Source organism: Spermophilus citellus, assembly GCF_964194105.1.
Source record: "Spermophilus citellus genome assembly, chromosome: 2".
NCBI classification, from domain to species: Eukaryota; Metazoa; Chordata; class Mammalia; order Rodentia; family Sciuridae; genus Spermophilus; species Spermophilus citellus.
The window spans coordinates 202,916,718-202,933,075 of NC_138183.1; the positions used below are offsets into that span (position 1 = coordinate 202,916,718).

General features: G+C 36.2%; 1 protein-coding gene across 3 annotated transcripts in view; it reads right to left on the minus strand.

Moving 5' to 3' along the window:
- The window catches only part of DENND5A (DENN domain containing 5A), an 89,313-nt gene that overhangs the window by 42,727 nt on the left and 30,228 nt on the right, over positions 1–16,358 (minus strand). For 2 of the 3 annotated variants that reach the window (XM_081266379.1, XM_081266377.1), the window contains exons 2-5: positions 15,963–16,034; positions 15,096–15,205; positions 12,011–12,668; positions 1,304–1,491 (exon numbers count right to left, since the gene is read on the minus strand). In XM_081266379.1, the coding sequence (XP_081122505.1) occupies positions 1,304–1,491; positions 12,011–12,668; positions 15,096–15,205; positions 15,963–16,034 (1,028 nt within the window). The remainder of the gene's footprint in view (positions 1–1,303; positions 1,492–12,010; positions 12,669–15,095; positions 15,206–15,962; positions 16,035–16,358) is intronic. The other variant, XM_081266378.1, reaches the window with a different exon arrangement.

A 16,358-nucleotide genomic window follows, 5' to 3' on the forward strand; every position in this document is an offset into this window, starting at 1 on the left:
GTTTCTTATCAGCCATAAAATATGAAAAAGTTGACCAGTTCTACTGGTAACTCCAAGAAAATGAAAAATAAAGCAAGCTTATTTCTTTTTTTTTTTTGGGGGGGGGGGGCGGAGGGCTCTGGTATAAGGGAACAAATAGTCAAGACTAGTATCACTGATGCTGGGGATCAAACCTAGGGCCTGGTCCATGCTAGGCAAGTGCTTTACTACTGAGTCACATCTCCTGCTTCCAGATAATCTTTTCTAAACATGCTTAAATCTATTTTAAAATGAAGTAGGAAACAGAAGCAAGAGAGGAAAAGTATTTCCTCAAGCTTTCCTCGTATTGAACTAAGAAATTTTCAAAACAGGCTCAGGACCATAAGAAACACTATGATCAAGATCAACTTCTATAGACCAACTATGGCCTATAAAAGAAAGCCATTGACTTATCAATATGCATCTATTTTCTAAGGTAGTTATTAAATTATATGGGATTTGTTTAAAATTATAGGAGTAAAAGGTAAAATTCAGCGTAACATATGAGAACAATTGAAGCTGGCTTTGAGAACACAGGGATTCACTGTGATATTCTTCTGTGTATTTTAGCTATAGAATTTTACATAATAAAACGTGTCTCTAATAAATGTTTTAAAAGTATGTAAAATATCCTGGGTTTGTAAGGGCTCACCATTAGTCAGGAGTCTGGGGTAGGAAATCCCAATCTGTTTCATTAATTTAGCAATTTTGCTAGACTCTGTTCCAAATTAAAAAATAAAAAGGGCAGAGGATATATCTCAGTAGTAAAGCACCCCTGGGTTCAATAACCATACTGGTAGGAAAAAAATATATAAAGTACCATGTTTGAAAAAAATTGTGTATGATGCTGGGTGAGTAGCATATGTCTCTAATCCCAGCAATTTTGGAGGCTAACAAAGAAGGACTGAAAGTTTGAGGCCAGCCTCAGAAATTTAGTAAGACCCTCAGCAACTAGCAAGACCCTGTCTCAAAATAAAAAAATAAAAGGACTAGGGATGTAGCTCAGTGGTAAAGTGCCCTTAGGTTCTATCCCCAATACAAAAAAAGAAAAAGCATATTAAAAAGACAATTAATTTTAAAAAAAGAGATTATAATATCAGGTAATAAAATATAGTAAAGTATCTCTGGAATAAGTTGAGCTAAATGTCTATTATTTGTACTTTTTTCCTGAAAAGGTATTCATGTCCCCCAAAATAAAATAAATTTGGTGACACCATGGTGGGCTCATCCCAAAGCCTCTGTCCACCCAGTCCTAGATCAGAGGCACCAAAACTCAGGCTCTCACCTCCTGAGGCAGTTCCAGCTTTGACCGGTCATCCAGGCCATTGGAATGCAAGCCCATCAGGTACGGAACAGGAGCATCTAAGAAATGCAGGAGAGAAGCCGGGAGAATAGGGACATAGACATGCTGCCACTGGAAAGGAAACATGAGAGCTGTAATCGTCTCCGCCACAGTCATCAGTCTCTGGTAATCTGGGTCAAAAAAAAAAAAAAAAAAAAAGAAAGAAAGAAACACACACAAATCAGTCAAAAATGAGGTACTTGCTTTTCAAATAGTAACTTAAAACCTTCAAAGCAATTTCACATTACAAAGGATCAGGATAAACTTCAGAAAGGACATGCTCAGTATGACTATTTTGTAGGTGTCAAAGATAACTTAGAGATTCCTACACACACACACACACACACACACACACACACACACACAGGTCCAACTAATAAGAAAATTTAATATGGAAATAAAGAAAAATAATAAATAGCACCTTGATTCAGTACGACCCCCTTCCCACACACAGGCCCAGCTAGTTAATAAAATTTAGTATGGAAATAAACAGAAATAATAAATAGCACCTTGCTCCAGATACTACCCCAGATATGTTGCATGCATACGCTTAAGTACAAACGGATGAGATAAAAAAAAAAGAAAAAAAGAAAAAGAAAAGAAAAGCAATAGTAGTCAGGATCTTCACTCAGCATGGAAGCCAAAACAGTCTCAGTAATAAAGCTTTGAAAGCTGTCTATAACCTTGCTCCTGGGTAATCAAAGTAGAGTATGATCTGTAAATAACTTTTAAAAACCATGATAAATATTTTTTTGGTCTTGATCTCCAGTTCTTCACAAACCCCTGAAAACTTTATATGTTGAGATGACCAGAGGTGGCTGGGATGGGGAAAGCAGGGAGTCACCTGGATAGCATCAGGATGGGTGCTGGTCACCAGAAAAGCCAAGGCTGGGAATTTCATCTTAACCCCAATCTTATGAGAAAGGGGAGGAATTGAAGATTTAAGTTCATCACCAGTGAGCAAATGTTTCATCAATCAGGCCTACATAGTAATAAAACCTCCGTGAAAGATAGTTCAAAGATCTGGTGGCAAACATACTGAGGTGCTGGGAGGTAACACACTGGGAGAGGGCATAGAGGCTATATGCCCCTACCCCCCACACCTTTCTTTATATATCTCTTCTATTTAGCTGTTCCTGAGTTGTATCATTACTCATAATAAATAAAAACCCATAAAAAAGTAAACCACTTCCCTGGGTTTGGTGAGCCATCTGGCAAATTATCAAATACATATAGAGGGTTGTGGGAACCTCCCAAATGTATAGCCTACAGGTCAAAAGTACAGATGGCCCTGACTTGCCACTGATGGGGGTAGTCTTGTAGTCTTACAAGACTGGGCCTTTACGTATGGGGTCTGTGATAACTTCAAGCAGTATCAGAATTTAATTAAACTGTTATGTCTAAAAAGCTGGAGAATTGATTGGTATGAGGAAAACCCTCTTATATTTGGTATCAATAGTATTTTGAGTAGAAACATACCAAATAAGTAATTCAAATAAATAGAAATCAATGACTTAAAATTCTTTATTTAAAACATTTTTGAGGGGCTGGGGATATAGCTCAGTTGATAGAGTACTTGCCTTGCATGCACAAGGCCCTGGGTTCAATCCCCAGCACCACCAAAAAAAAAAAAAAAAAAAAATTTTAAGTCGGGCCCAGCAGCACACACAATAGCAGCTACTCAAAAGGCTGAAGCAGGAGGATACAAGACCAGCCTGGGCAGTTTAGAGAAACTGTCTCAAAACAAAATTAAAATGGGTAAGTCAGTGGTAGAGCACTTGCATATGCATGTGCATGTGCAAGACCTGAGTTCATCCCCAGTACCACCAAAAAAGGAGGGGAAAAAAGACAAATATGTTTTGAGTACACACTGCAGGAAACTACCTATATGCTTCTTTGGGGAAACTAAAGCAATTGACAGATCAGTGATGTAGCCAATCAATGAGTAAAACTGAGCTCAGTGATCCTAGTACTGTGTGCCTACAGTCCCAGCCAAGGATGCTGATGCAGTAAGATTACTTGAGTCCATGAACAAAAAAGTGAAACCAATTTCAAAAAAGATAATGAGCTAAGGTTGAGAACTTGTGGGAGGCCCTGAATTCAATCCCCAGTACCACAAAAATCTATTTAGTGAGAAGGACTGCTCCCCAATAATCTATCTATCCAAGAGCAAACATCTTAAGAATCTTAAATATGTCAATTTATTTTAAAATTCAAAATTAAGGGGCTAGGGTTGTGGCTCAATGGTAATTCAAATAAATAGGAATCAGTGACATGCCTTGCATGTGTGAGGCATTGGGTTCAATTCTCAGCACCAAATATGAATAAGTGAATAAAATAAAAATCCATCAATGTCTAAAAAAATACTTTTAAAAATTCAAAATTAAGATATTTCAAAAGAATGCAAAGGCATGGGAGAAAACCCTCAACTGATATTTAAATACACTTCCACTATACCTTATACACTGAGTCTTGAACACATATCCTAAATAAACATCCCACAGAATAATTCCCTTCTTTCAGTGTACATATGCACAACTTCTAGATTAAAAAACAAAAAGTCATTTTAATTACAAAAAACTTCTTCCTTCCCTCACCAAGTCAGTAAAACAGGTAATAGTGCTTTATGTGGCTGGCATTCCTAACATTTCTGCTTAGGGACAGTAACTTCTCACAGTGCACCAACGGAGTACGACAGTTCCTGAAATGCCATTGTTGTGAGACTTCCTGGACACTGGATATTCTATTCAGTACAGAAGTGCAGGATCTGAGAACATCTACTCCATAACCACAAATCAGGGAAGACTAGAATTTAAAGAGAAGGGCTTTTCTCTGTTCCATAAAAGCAAGTTTAATAGTATAGAAATCTTGTTCTAGTTTTCCTCCTACCCTTCAGGATGACTGTAATCTAGTATTTGAAACTCAGACCACTTGTTTCTGGTAGGGTGGATAATTTTATTTGCTTCAGACTGAAATCTCTGAAGATGCTCCTTGAAATTCTTGTGATGCATTTGGCTGTGGCAATCTCAGAAATAAAATTCTTTTGGGAGTAAAAGATAATACTCCCTCCCTTTCAAGGCTAACCTCATTCCCTGCATGTAAAGTTTGGTTTAACAGATTACAAGAAATTTCAAATTTTCTGGCCTTTTTGGTCTAGTTGTGGGTTTTTTTCCTCTACATTTTTTTTTTTTTAAGCAACATCCCGCCTTCAAGGATAGCTTAATAAATAATGCCCCAGGGATCCAGAAATCTGTGGCATCCACACTAGGAAGCTGAGACTACCAAGAGTTATAAACAAAAGCCTATTTCTTTTCTTTTCTTTTTTTTTTTTTTTTTTTTTGGTACTGAGAATTGAACACAAGGTCACTCAACCATTGAGTCACAGTCCTATTTTGTATTTTATTTAGACTCAGGGTCTCACCTAGTTGCTTAGCACCTTGCTGTTGCTGAGGCTGGCTTTGAACCTGTGATCCTCCTGCCTCAGGCCCCCTAGCCACTGAGATTACAGGCTTGCACCACTGTGCCCGATGCAAAAGCCTATTTCTGTATACCAGTCAAAACAATAAAATCCATACATTCTTTGCCATTGCCCTTCTCTGTGCCCACCAGTCCAATAAGGTGAAACCAATAAATAGGAAGCAGCTCAAGGTCAGCTTCATCCAAAGGGTTTCAGCCAATCAAAATCCACTATAGACACGAGCTCCAGGTAACTGTCTGGATTCTCTCACAGGTCCCGTCTCATCATGTTGTAATAAGCAATTACTTTTAATAAAAGGTGATAACGCAAAGTATATTGGGATCACAACCACCATTATAGTGGTAAGAAAGGAAGAATCAGCACATTTTTGTGACTTGTGTGTATGCAGAGAATGACAAAAGACTTAGGATCACTCTACAAATAAGCCTCCTTAGCAAACTATAGGGCAACTCCTGTATATTACTAACTGAATCATAAACTGCCCTTGCATACAGACACTTCCATTAAAATTATACAAACCAGGGACTGGGATTGTAGCTCAGTAGTAGAGCACTTGCCTAGCATGTGTGAGACATTGGGTTTAATCCTCAGAACCACTTGTAAATACATAAATAAATTAATTAAATAAACGTCCACTGACAACTTAAAAAATTTTTTTTAAATTGTACAAAATGTTTCACACAACACTGTTCTCAGAAAAACAACCTAATCTGTATATACTGACATCTCCATGACACATTATTAAATGCAAGAAGCAAGGTACAAAACAATACGCTCCCATTTGCATTGTTTTTAGGAAGTGTAAATGTTGTGTGCCCATGACTATCTGGAAGGAAACAAGAAACTGTAGCAACCTCTAGGAGGGAGAACCTGAGGGCAGAGGTAAAAGTTTCACACTTCACTTTACACCCTTCTGCAAAGCTTTAAATTTCTACCATAGGGCTGGGGATGTGGCTCAAGTGGTGGCGCGCTCGCCTGGCATGCGCGTGGCCCAGGTTCGATCCTCAGCACCACATACAAAGCAGGGATGTTGTGTCCGCCGATAACTAAAAAATAAATATTAAAATTCTCTCTCTCTCTCTCTCTCTCTCTCTCTCTCTCTCTCACTCTCTTTAAAAAAAAATTTTCTACCATATAACTGAAATACTTTCTTATTTCAAGTTTCATCTTAATATACCAAACATATATCATAATATAAATATATAATTTAAAGAGTGTTAACACTAATACATGTATACTCAACACCTAACAAAAAGTAGTGTCTTGTTTAAAAATATTGGGGAAGAGAGAATTTTAAAAATTCATAGATTTCTTCTCAAGGGTAGGATTCTATGCGGAAGAAAATACAAAGCAACTTTCTCTGCATTCTTTATCCACATATTATTTATTTTTAAAAAAACTATTATCTTTGATAGAGATTCTTGAGAAACTTTATTTTTAGCACCACAGGAGGAAGGGAAATAGATTTCATTTTATTCTATTTGGAACTGTTTTGGATTTGTGTCTTGAATTCACACTGTAATTTAAAAAAACTAGTTTAGGTATTAAAATACAATAGATACCTTACTAACTTCCACTTACCCAACTCACTATATTAATTGATTTTCCCCATTCTCTCAGTAAAGCTTACATTGCTCCCACTCAAATTGCTTAACAAGAGTGGGCTCATTTATTTCCAAACATGCTATGTAAACTTCTTTCTGTATTACAAAATGTAAGCAATTATCAGGTAAATAAATAGTAAAATATGAAGGCAAAAATAAAGGCCAGGTGCACTGGTGCATGCCTGGAATCCCAATGACTCAGGAGGCTGAAGCAGGAAGGTCACAAATTCAAGCCCAGTCTCAGCAATACAGTAAGACCCTGTCTCAAAAAAAGAAGGGGTGGGGGTTGTACAAGAGGAGGGAAAGTAGTGGAGATGGAAATGGAATGAATTACATTCTATGTATGTATATTTATATAATAAAATGAATCCTACTATTATGTATAACTGTAATGCACTACAAAATACATTTTAAAACAGAATTTTTTTTAAAATGTGGTTTAATGATAAAGCACCCCTGGTGCCAAAAAATAAGAAAGAATGTTAGTTCTTTGATGTTTAGTTCTTATTCATATTTTAGTTCTTAAAATATGTTTAGTTCTCTAAACATAAAATTCTTTCAAAAGACTGAGTAATGCAAAGTCGCTAAAAAATATTGTAATTAAACAGGCATACCAAAAGGGAAGTAAGCAAAAACAACTAAGGGAAACTACAAAAAATAGAGGTAGTCTGGTTAAGTTGCATTCCACTTAAAAGCAAATTTATTTATTTATTTATTTATTTATTTATTGAGAGAGAGAGAGAGAGAGAATGAATTCCAATATTTATTGTTTTTAGTTTTCGGTGGACACAACATCTTTATTTGTATGTGGTGCTGAGGATCGAACCCGGGCCGCACGCGTGCCAGGCGAGCATGCTACTGCTTGAGCCACATCGCCAGACCAAAAGCAAATTTATAAAAGTAATTAGAGGGCTGTGCTGTAGCTCAGTAGCAGAGTGCTTGCCTAGCATGTGTGAGGCACTGGGTTCAATCCTTAGCACCACATAAATACAAACAAATAAAATAAAGGTATTGTCCATTTAAAAAAAATTTAAAAAGTAATTAGAAAACCTAGATAACACAGTATGAGTGTGGTTTATATAAGAAAGCAAGGCAGACATCTAATTTATGGACCCTAATCAAGGGAAATGCCTAGACTCATCATCAAAAGATTGGTGACTATGCAGTTACATGTTTTAAGTTAAAATGTTTAATAAATGTATATATCACTTTTAGGGTTCCCAGACTCACTGACTTTTTCAATTGTCCTATGAACAACCCCACTAAGCCATATCAGGTACAGACATTTTGTTCTATATATTACTTTAAAACAACCACTAAGGTCGGGGTTGTAGCTCTGTGGTTGAATACATGCATGAGGTTCTAGGTTCCATCCCCAGCACCACAAAAATAAAACAACCACTAAAAAATAATACTATTAAAAATTTTTCCATGGGCTGGGGATATGGCTCAAGTGGTAGCGCGCTCGCCTGGCATGCGTGCGGCCCGGGTTCGATCCTCAGCACCACATACAAACAAGGATGTTGTGTCCGCCGAAAACTAGAAAATAAATATTAAAAAATTCTCTCTCTCTCTCTTTAAAATTTTTTTTTCCATATGGACCAAAATAAAATATAAAATAGCTTGCACAAACAAACAAAACACTGCTCAAATCTGTCAGTTACGTCACTGAAAGGATTACAGTTAGAATCTTGCAATTTAGCCTGGATTCCTTTTCCCTGAGTAACACTTCTATTCAAAAGGCAATACATGAAGCAGGTAACATTAACTGCAGTGGTAAGGTACATTTTGAACCAGAGGTTTTCATCTACAAAAGGATGATAACTTTGTGGACTGGGGTTGTGGCTCAGTGGTAGAGCGCTTATTAGACTACCATCATATATGCAGTCTGCCACTGACCAAAACATCATTATGTGGCATAAGACTCTATTTTAAACCAGAAGTTGCAAAGTAAAGCCTCAGGAACCACAGTTACCTACAGATGTTTTTTGTTTGACCCGCAATATTTAGCAAGAACACTGCTGTCAACATTTAAAATTCACAGACTTCATGGGGCTGAGGTTATGGCTCAGTGGCAGAGTGCTCACCTCGCACATGCAAGGCCCTGGGTTCGATCCTCAGCACCACATAAAAATAAACAAATAAAACAAAGTTAAGTTACAGATCTCACAATCTGATCATTAAAAAAAAAAAAATCACAGACTTCATGTTAAAAAAAAAAAAGTCTAGGTCCTTGTGAAAAACTGAAAAATTTAAGTAATATAAGGCCAGCATCCCCACAAGGAATGAACTGGAGTTTGTAGCTGTTCATTCTAGATAGGGTATGTGCTCTTTAATTCAACATCACCTCCACTATATCACCTTCGAACTAGATCCAAAACCCCAATCATTTCATATCACTTCATGGCTACCTCCTCAGTTCTGCCAGCATCATCTCTCATCTGGATTACTATAATGGCCATCTAACTAGATTCTTGGCTTTCCTCCATTCCCTCTTTGGGGATATACTCTTAAGACAGTGGCTAAAATATCCTGTTAAAAGTTATTCATTTATTCAGAAGACATTTATTGAGCACTCTTATATACCAGTCACTATTTTAATGCTTAGAATACATCAGTGAGCAAAAGGTAAACCTTGCCATTGTGAAAGTTAAATGTCATTCCTTTGCCCCTGGATCAAATTTCTGGAACTATCTGAGCATCAAAATAAGTATTACCTACTAAACAAAATAAAAATCTATGATTCCATACAATAATAAACAAATAAGGGAGAATCGAATATTCTTCCCTGTAGTAGAATGTGATTTACTAAATATAAATGAAATTAGAAAAACCAGTATTTTTCAATCATCATAGAAATAATTGATTCAGACCAGAATGATTAATAAAACTCTTAGATAAACATCTATGTTCATAGCAGCTCAATTCACAATAGCTAAGCTATGGGAACCAACCTATGTGCCCTTCACAGATGAATGGATAAAGAAAATGTGATATATATATATACACACACAATGGAATATTACTCCGCCATAAAGAAGAATGTAATTATGACATTTGCAGGTAAATAGATGGATCTGGAGACCATCATGCTGAGTGAAATAAGCCCATCCCCAAAAACCAAAGGCTGAATGTTCTCTCTGATATGTGGATGCTAACACACAATGCAGGGGAGGTAGAAGTTCATTAGAATGAGGGTAAAGGAGGAAGATGGGAATGGGAAAAACAGTAGAATGAATCACATATAACTTTCATATGTTCATATATGCATATACAACCAGTGTAACTCCATATCATGTACAACCACCAGAATGGGAAGTTATACTCCATGTATGTATAATATGTCAATGGGCTGGGGTGTAGCTCAGTGGTAGAGCAATTGTCTAGCATGTGTGAGGCACTGGGCTTGATTCTCAGCACCACATATACATAAATAAAATAAAAGTCCATCAACAACTAAAAAATAAATACATTAAAAATATATATTCTGGGGCTGGGGATGTGGCTCAAGCAGTAGCGCGCTGGCCTGGCATGCGTGCGGCCCGGGTTCGATCCTCAGCACCACATACCAACAAAGATGTTGTGTCCGCCGAGAACTAAAAAATAAATATTAAAAATTCTCTCTCTCTCTCACTCTCTCTCCTCTCACTCTCTCTTTAAAAAAAAAAAAGAAATTAAAAAAATATATATATATATATTCTATTGTCATGTGTAACTAAAAAGAATAAAATTTTTTTAAAACTATTAGGCAAAACTTTGAAGAGGAGTAGTAAATAATTTTTTTATTTCCTACATTTCTATAAATTACTTTTTAATTATAACAAGAAAATAATTTTCCAGTTAAGAAATGCAGCAGACACAATCTTAACCAAGTAATGTGATCAAATTAACATCACACAAAATAGGACAATACATGCCTCCTAAAATGGTAAAAATCAACATTATGTGCCTCCTGATAAGAGGCACTAAGAAAACCCCAATATTGCTTCTATGATATTCCACCCCAAAATTACTAGAATCTAATCATGAGGGACTAACTAACACAAAATGAGGAACATCCTACAAAATAACATATCTGCACTCTTCAAAAATGTTAATGTTATGAAATCAAGTAAAAGCTGAGAAAATGACAATTAAAACCAATGCACGTAGTAACTAGATTCTGGATCAGAAATGAAAAAAATAATCATAACAGATATTACTGGACAATAGTGAAATTTGAATATGGTATCAATGTTAATTTCCTAAATTTAATAATTATATAAGAGAATGTCCTCATTTTTAGGAAATAAAAGTTTGAGAAACCAAGAACTATGGTGTCTGTAATAATTCTCAATGGTTCAGCTATATTCACATACATACAGAGTTCTCAGAGTACTAAAGCAAATATAGAAAAATATTAACAACTGGTGAATTTGTGAGTGGGTATACAAGAGTCCTTCGAACATTCTTTGCAACTCTTCCATAAGTTGAAAATTATTTCCAAATAAAGAGCAAAAAAAATTATATCCTCTGATGGCTACATATCTCAAGGTAAAAGCCAAAGTCCTTACAATAGCCTACAAAACCCTATACAATCAGGCCTCCATCTCCTGCTACTCTCCTTCTCATTTACTCCACTTGATCCATTCTACTTTCCTCTTTGTTCTTTGAAGCACATTCTTGTCTTAGATCACTTATCCTGTTCCTTTTAAAATACTTTTCTATAGACATTAACAGGTAATTCAGAGAGGCCTAACCTAATCACCCCATTAAAAACTGGAATTTCTCTTCTCAAATACTATCCCTTTCCTGGTTTATTTTTCCTCAGAGTTTATTAACCACCATTTTGTATAATGTATTTATTGACTTAATCACCACTCTTTTTTCCACTAAAATATAATTTCCACTACAGAAAGAATTTTTATCTGCTTTGTCCACCCCGTATCTCTGGTCCTTGAGACAATACCTGCCATATAGTATGCTCTCAGTAAATATCCTGAATGAATAAATTTTATATTATTTGTGTGGCTTATTAAATAAGCATCTGTTTCCTTCTTTCGACTTACTATTTTTTCCAAATCTGCTGCTCACATTCAACTGACCATTTATAAAACAAATTCAGTGAAACTAACAATGGAAAAAAGCAAAACCTTATTTTTTCAAATACATTTTCTTCATAATTAAAGGATCACCCTTTGTGAATCCTTGGTTTTACTTTCAGGCTGAGGGAGGAGCAAAAATATCCCTGTAGAATGACAGCATAGAACTGATAAAACATCACTTCTGGTGACCATCACTCCTTGCCCCTCTTTTTAACCTTGGTAAACAGGAATGTTAGGAAGTAGGGTTCCCCTCTGAAACTGGAGTGCTTAGCAAAACGGAGTGAGGATCGCCAATCCAAAATGTTAGCCTCCTCATGTTTCATCAATTTTTCATCCCCTACTTACCTGCAAAAGATTTGGGTTTTACTAAAACTGAAACAGCCCTTTAGTCAGTCACACTAACTATAAAATCACTCACTTTTCATGACTATGGAAAGTAGAAAGGCCCTATGCAGGCAAAAAGCTCTAGGAAGCACTGACTTACGCTGTGAATAGAGCAGGATTTGAAACTCCAGAAGGGCACAAGTAAAGAGCTGGAACACATTCTCCACCCCAAGTAGTTCAAAGACCTCTTTGACAGGAAAATCAAATAGGGGAAGCTCATTGGTACTTGGTCTCTGGCAGATTATTGGCCCATAGACCCCTGAAAACTTCAAGGACCGGCCAGGAGGTGGGAGTGGCACCTCATAGAGTACGTTGTATATGTAGCTCTCAAGGGGCAGAGGAGGGGGCTGAGGTGAAGTGACTGCCTGATGAAGTTGCTCCAGCACACGCCGACATGCCTTCATGAAGGACATGGGTGTGATGAGGCAGATACACTTAGAGACATAGAGAGTGTCCCGGCTAATGTCATAGGAGTTGAAGCGCTGAAGTTTGGTCCCAGGAGTTCCTTCACTATCTTCCATGCCACTCTGGTCTCGGCCATCAGCAAGAGGAGCATGTAGGACATCATACTCAGCATTGTGCATATGGTAAAGGGTTTGCATTGCACTGCAGATCTGCTTGCTAGTCACCTCTTCATAAAATGTGAGGGCAAACCCAAATGTTCGAGAGCCATCCTCTCTTGTGATAATAAAGGCATGGAACTGGGGCTCCCTGGGATCAGCCTGGGTCTTGAATGCCAGCCCTTTAGGCATACATAGCTGTAAAAAACAAGGCAACAAGTAGTAAGAACATTCACTGCTGATCCTCTTCAGAACACATTATCTTCATACCTACCTACCTACCTAACACCTATTGTGCTGGATATATACCTATCTGCCCTAAAGTTCAAGACATACAAGTAAATAAAATTATAATACAATCATCAGAGATACACCAAAGTATATACAAAGTGCTAGAGGAACACCAGACAGACAACTCAGTCTGAAAACATTAGAAAAAGCTCAGAAATGAGGTTATACTAAAATTCATCTTAGAGACAATAGAAATAAAGGCATTTCAAGGACAGAAAGAAAATACACAAAGTTACAGAAGTAAAAGAGTGCTTGGCCTGGCACAATGGTGCATGCTTGTAATCCTACATCTCAAGAGGCTGAGTCAGGAGGATCTTAAGTTTGAGGCTAGTTTCAGCAACTTAGCAAGACCCTCAACAATTTAGCAAGATTCTATCTCAAAAATTTTTAAAAAAATTAAAAGTACTGGGGATATAGCTCAGTGACAAAGTGCCTCCAGGTTCAATCCCTTGGACAATTTAGGAAACAATAGGTAAATAAGCACGATAATTATGATACATAATAAAAGGGTTGGGGTTGTGGCTCAGGGGTAGAGTGCTCGCCTAGCACACCCAAGGCCCTGGGTTCAATCCTCGGCACCACATAAAAATAAATAAAGGTATTGTGCCCACCTACAACCAAAAAACAAATATTAAAAAAAGATACATAAGAATGATATTATGCTATAAATACAAATGAAAACCAGACAGAGCAACTGTATACATAAAAATAAAATAAATTTATAGTTTTAGATTTTACCAGATCATAACATTCTATTATCAATAAAATTATCTTTTCACATCAAAAAACATGCTCATTTCATGTAAACCAAGTAGATGACATAATCAGGATAAACCTTTTTCACTTTAACTCAGAATTATATAAAGAAACTTATATAATTAAACTGACCTGAATCAATCAGTCCTCATTTTCCCATTTTATATAAACCTAGCTATACAAATGAAATACTAATGGCCTGGATTAACAAATATAAGGACCTACATTATGTTGCATACATTAGCTTTGAACTTAATTTCCTGAAGCTTATGTGTTTCTAGAATATAGCATATAAAAATGAAATAAGCAATGGTCAAAAAGCTTTGGACTCTAAGACTCAGTTTCCTCATCTGTGAAATAACAAATCTACTCTGTCTACTTCAGAAAAGTTATTGTATGTATCAAACATGATCATCCTCTAAAAACCATAGAATACTATGAGAAATGTAATAAAGGCAGTATAAAGATGTGGTCAAAAGCAGGGTCTGGAACCTAACTGCAGTACTGCAACTCTTATTAGCTATGTAACCTTTGACACATTACTAATCTCTCTAAATCTTAATTTTCCTATTTGTAAAATATGTACATTTGTGTTTGTATGAGTGTGTGGGTGTTTATTTAATATTTCTTTGTAAGGGGTATTAGGATTAGATGAGTTAATTTATGTAATGTAAAATGCTCATTAGAATGCCTGGCACAGATAAATATTTAATAAAGGTCAAAATATTCCAAGTAGTATTCTTGCACATGAGATTTAAAATGCTGTTCTATCTCAAATTATGATAAAACCAAGAGGCCCATTTCTGCCATATTACTCAGATACATATAAATGAGTTAAAACCACTTCAAAATTCAATCAAGTCATCTCAATGAAATAAGCAATCAATAGCTCAGTACTCCAAAATAAATTCATTGACTCTATAATACATATTTGTCTGACACAAAAGAAACATTGTGATTTTTTATATATTTGATATATTGATCAAAATGCAGAATCACGAACACTTTGCATTACAATCTCTTCTTCAAAAGGTACTGATAAAGCCAGGCACGTGGAGCACACCTGTAATCCCAGTGGCTTGGGAGGCTGAGGCAGGAGGATCACAAATTCAAAGCCAGCCTCAAAATTTAGCAAGGCCCTAAGCAACTCAGTGAGACCCTATCTCTAAATAAAATACAAAAAAGGGCTGGGAATGGGTCTCAGTGATTAAGCACCCCTGACTTTAATCCCCTGTAACAACAACAAAAAAAAGGTACTGATAAGCCAGACAGTGTGATGGAGTATCCTGTAATTCCAGTGATTTGGGAGGCTGAAGCAGGAGGATTACAAATTCAAAGCCAGCCTCAGCAATTTAGCAAGGCTCTAAGCAACTGTCTCAAAATAAAACGAAAAATGGGCTGGGAATGTGGTTCAGTGGTTAAGCACCCTTGGATTTAATCCCTAGTCACCATCACCACCCCCCACAACAAAAAAGGTATTGATACTTGGTAAAGGCACTGCTACCACAGCATGGACTCATAATCCTATGATAAATTTAACTGTAAATTATCTTATATTTGTAGCTAACAAATACAAACCATTCCCACTGCATCTTGGTCAAAGGGATTCCATTCTACATTCTCAGGATATCGGGCAAGGACCTTAGACTTGAATGTTCGTCTTAATGGTGTCTGCTCAAAATTTTCTCCTGTAAGAAAAAGAACAAAGCCAATCATTTCTATAAATTCATTTAAATCACAGTTTTATGCCTGTCTGAGCTTGGCAGTCCAGCAAGGTACAGAAATAAAGGCAAGGGGGTTAGTATGCCAACCATCTAAGAATAGGAAGGGCATTAAAGTTATTAGATCAGTAAAGAAGCTGAAAAAGTATAACATGGTTAATAGTGGGCACCACTAGCTGTCTTTGCTTTTCTTTGAAATGAAATTTTTACTACAAAGCCAATAGTCAATTTTCATGGAAAAGAAGGGAGTAAGCACAAGGAATGATAAAGAACTGTATATATTTTTTCTTTCTCTGAAAGCCACATTAATTTGTTTAAAGCCAACTGAAAACATCATAGAAGCAGAATACTTTAAATTCAGAACAAACTACACATTTCTGTGATCACTAAAAAAGAGACTAAAAGATATAAGAACATCAAAAAAGTAGATTTCAGGGTAAATCTCATTAAGCTATTTTGTTTGGAATCATTTGAAATTTCTAAAATTCTCCTTTGTTTCTCCCCTCCCCCTCCTAGCAACAGTAAGAGTATACTGAAATTAAGAATAGTTAAGTAAGGAGGGGAAAAACAAAGAACCCACCACCTAGAGGAATATAAATCTGAAAAATATACTGGTCAAAAAAAGCACAAGAAGGTTAGAAGGTCACAGGGTACAGAATGCCACTGAAGATGTGTAAAAACCACCAGAAAGCTTTGGGTTTTCTCAATTTTGTTTTGTTTTTACCTTCAGTTGTACTCGAAATGAAAGGGCTGGCACCATCCCTGGCTTTAGAAGCCTGTATGTACTGGCATAATGCTATATGATAAATGAAATAACAGAGTATTACAATAAAGCAGTGTTATTCAAACTTTTTTGACCATGACTCCAGTACAAAACACATTATACATCATGAAGCAATAAACACATACATGTATGTGTATATATAAATTTACCTAAAACAAAAATTTCATAAAACAATACTTACCTTTACCATATGTAATGCCCTCTCATATTTTCTACTCTGTATCATTTTTTTAAATGCTGGTTACAGGTTTGAAAAACATTACAATAAGATATAATAAAGAGCTCAACTGATACCAATTAACTTATAATGTCACTGGGATTTTATTTGAAAGAGAC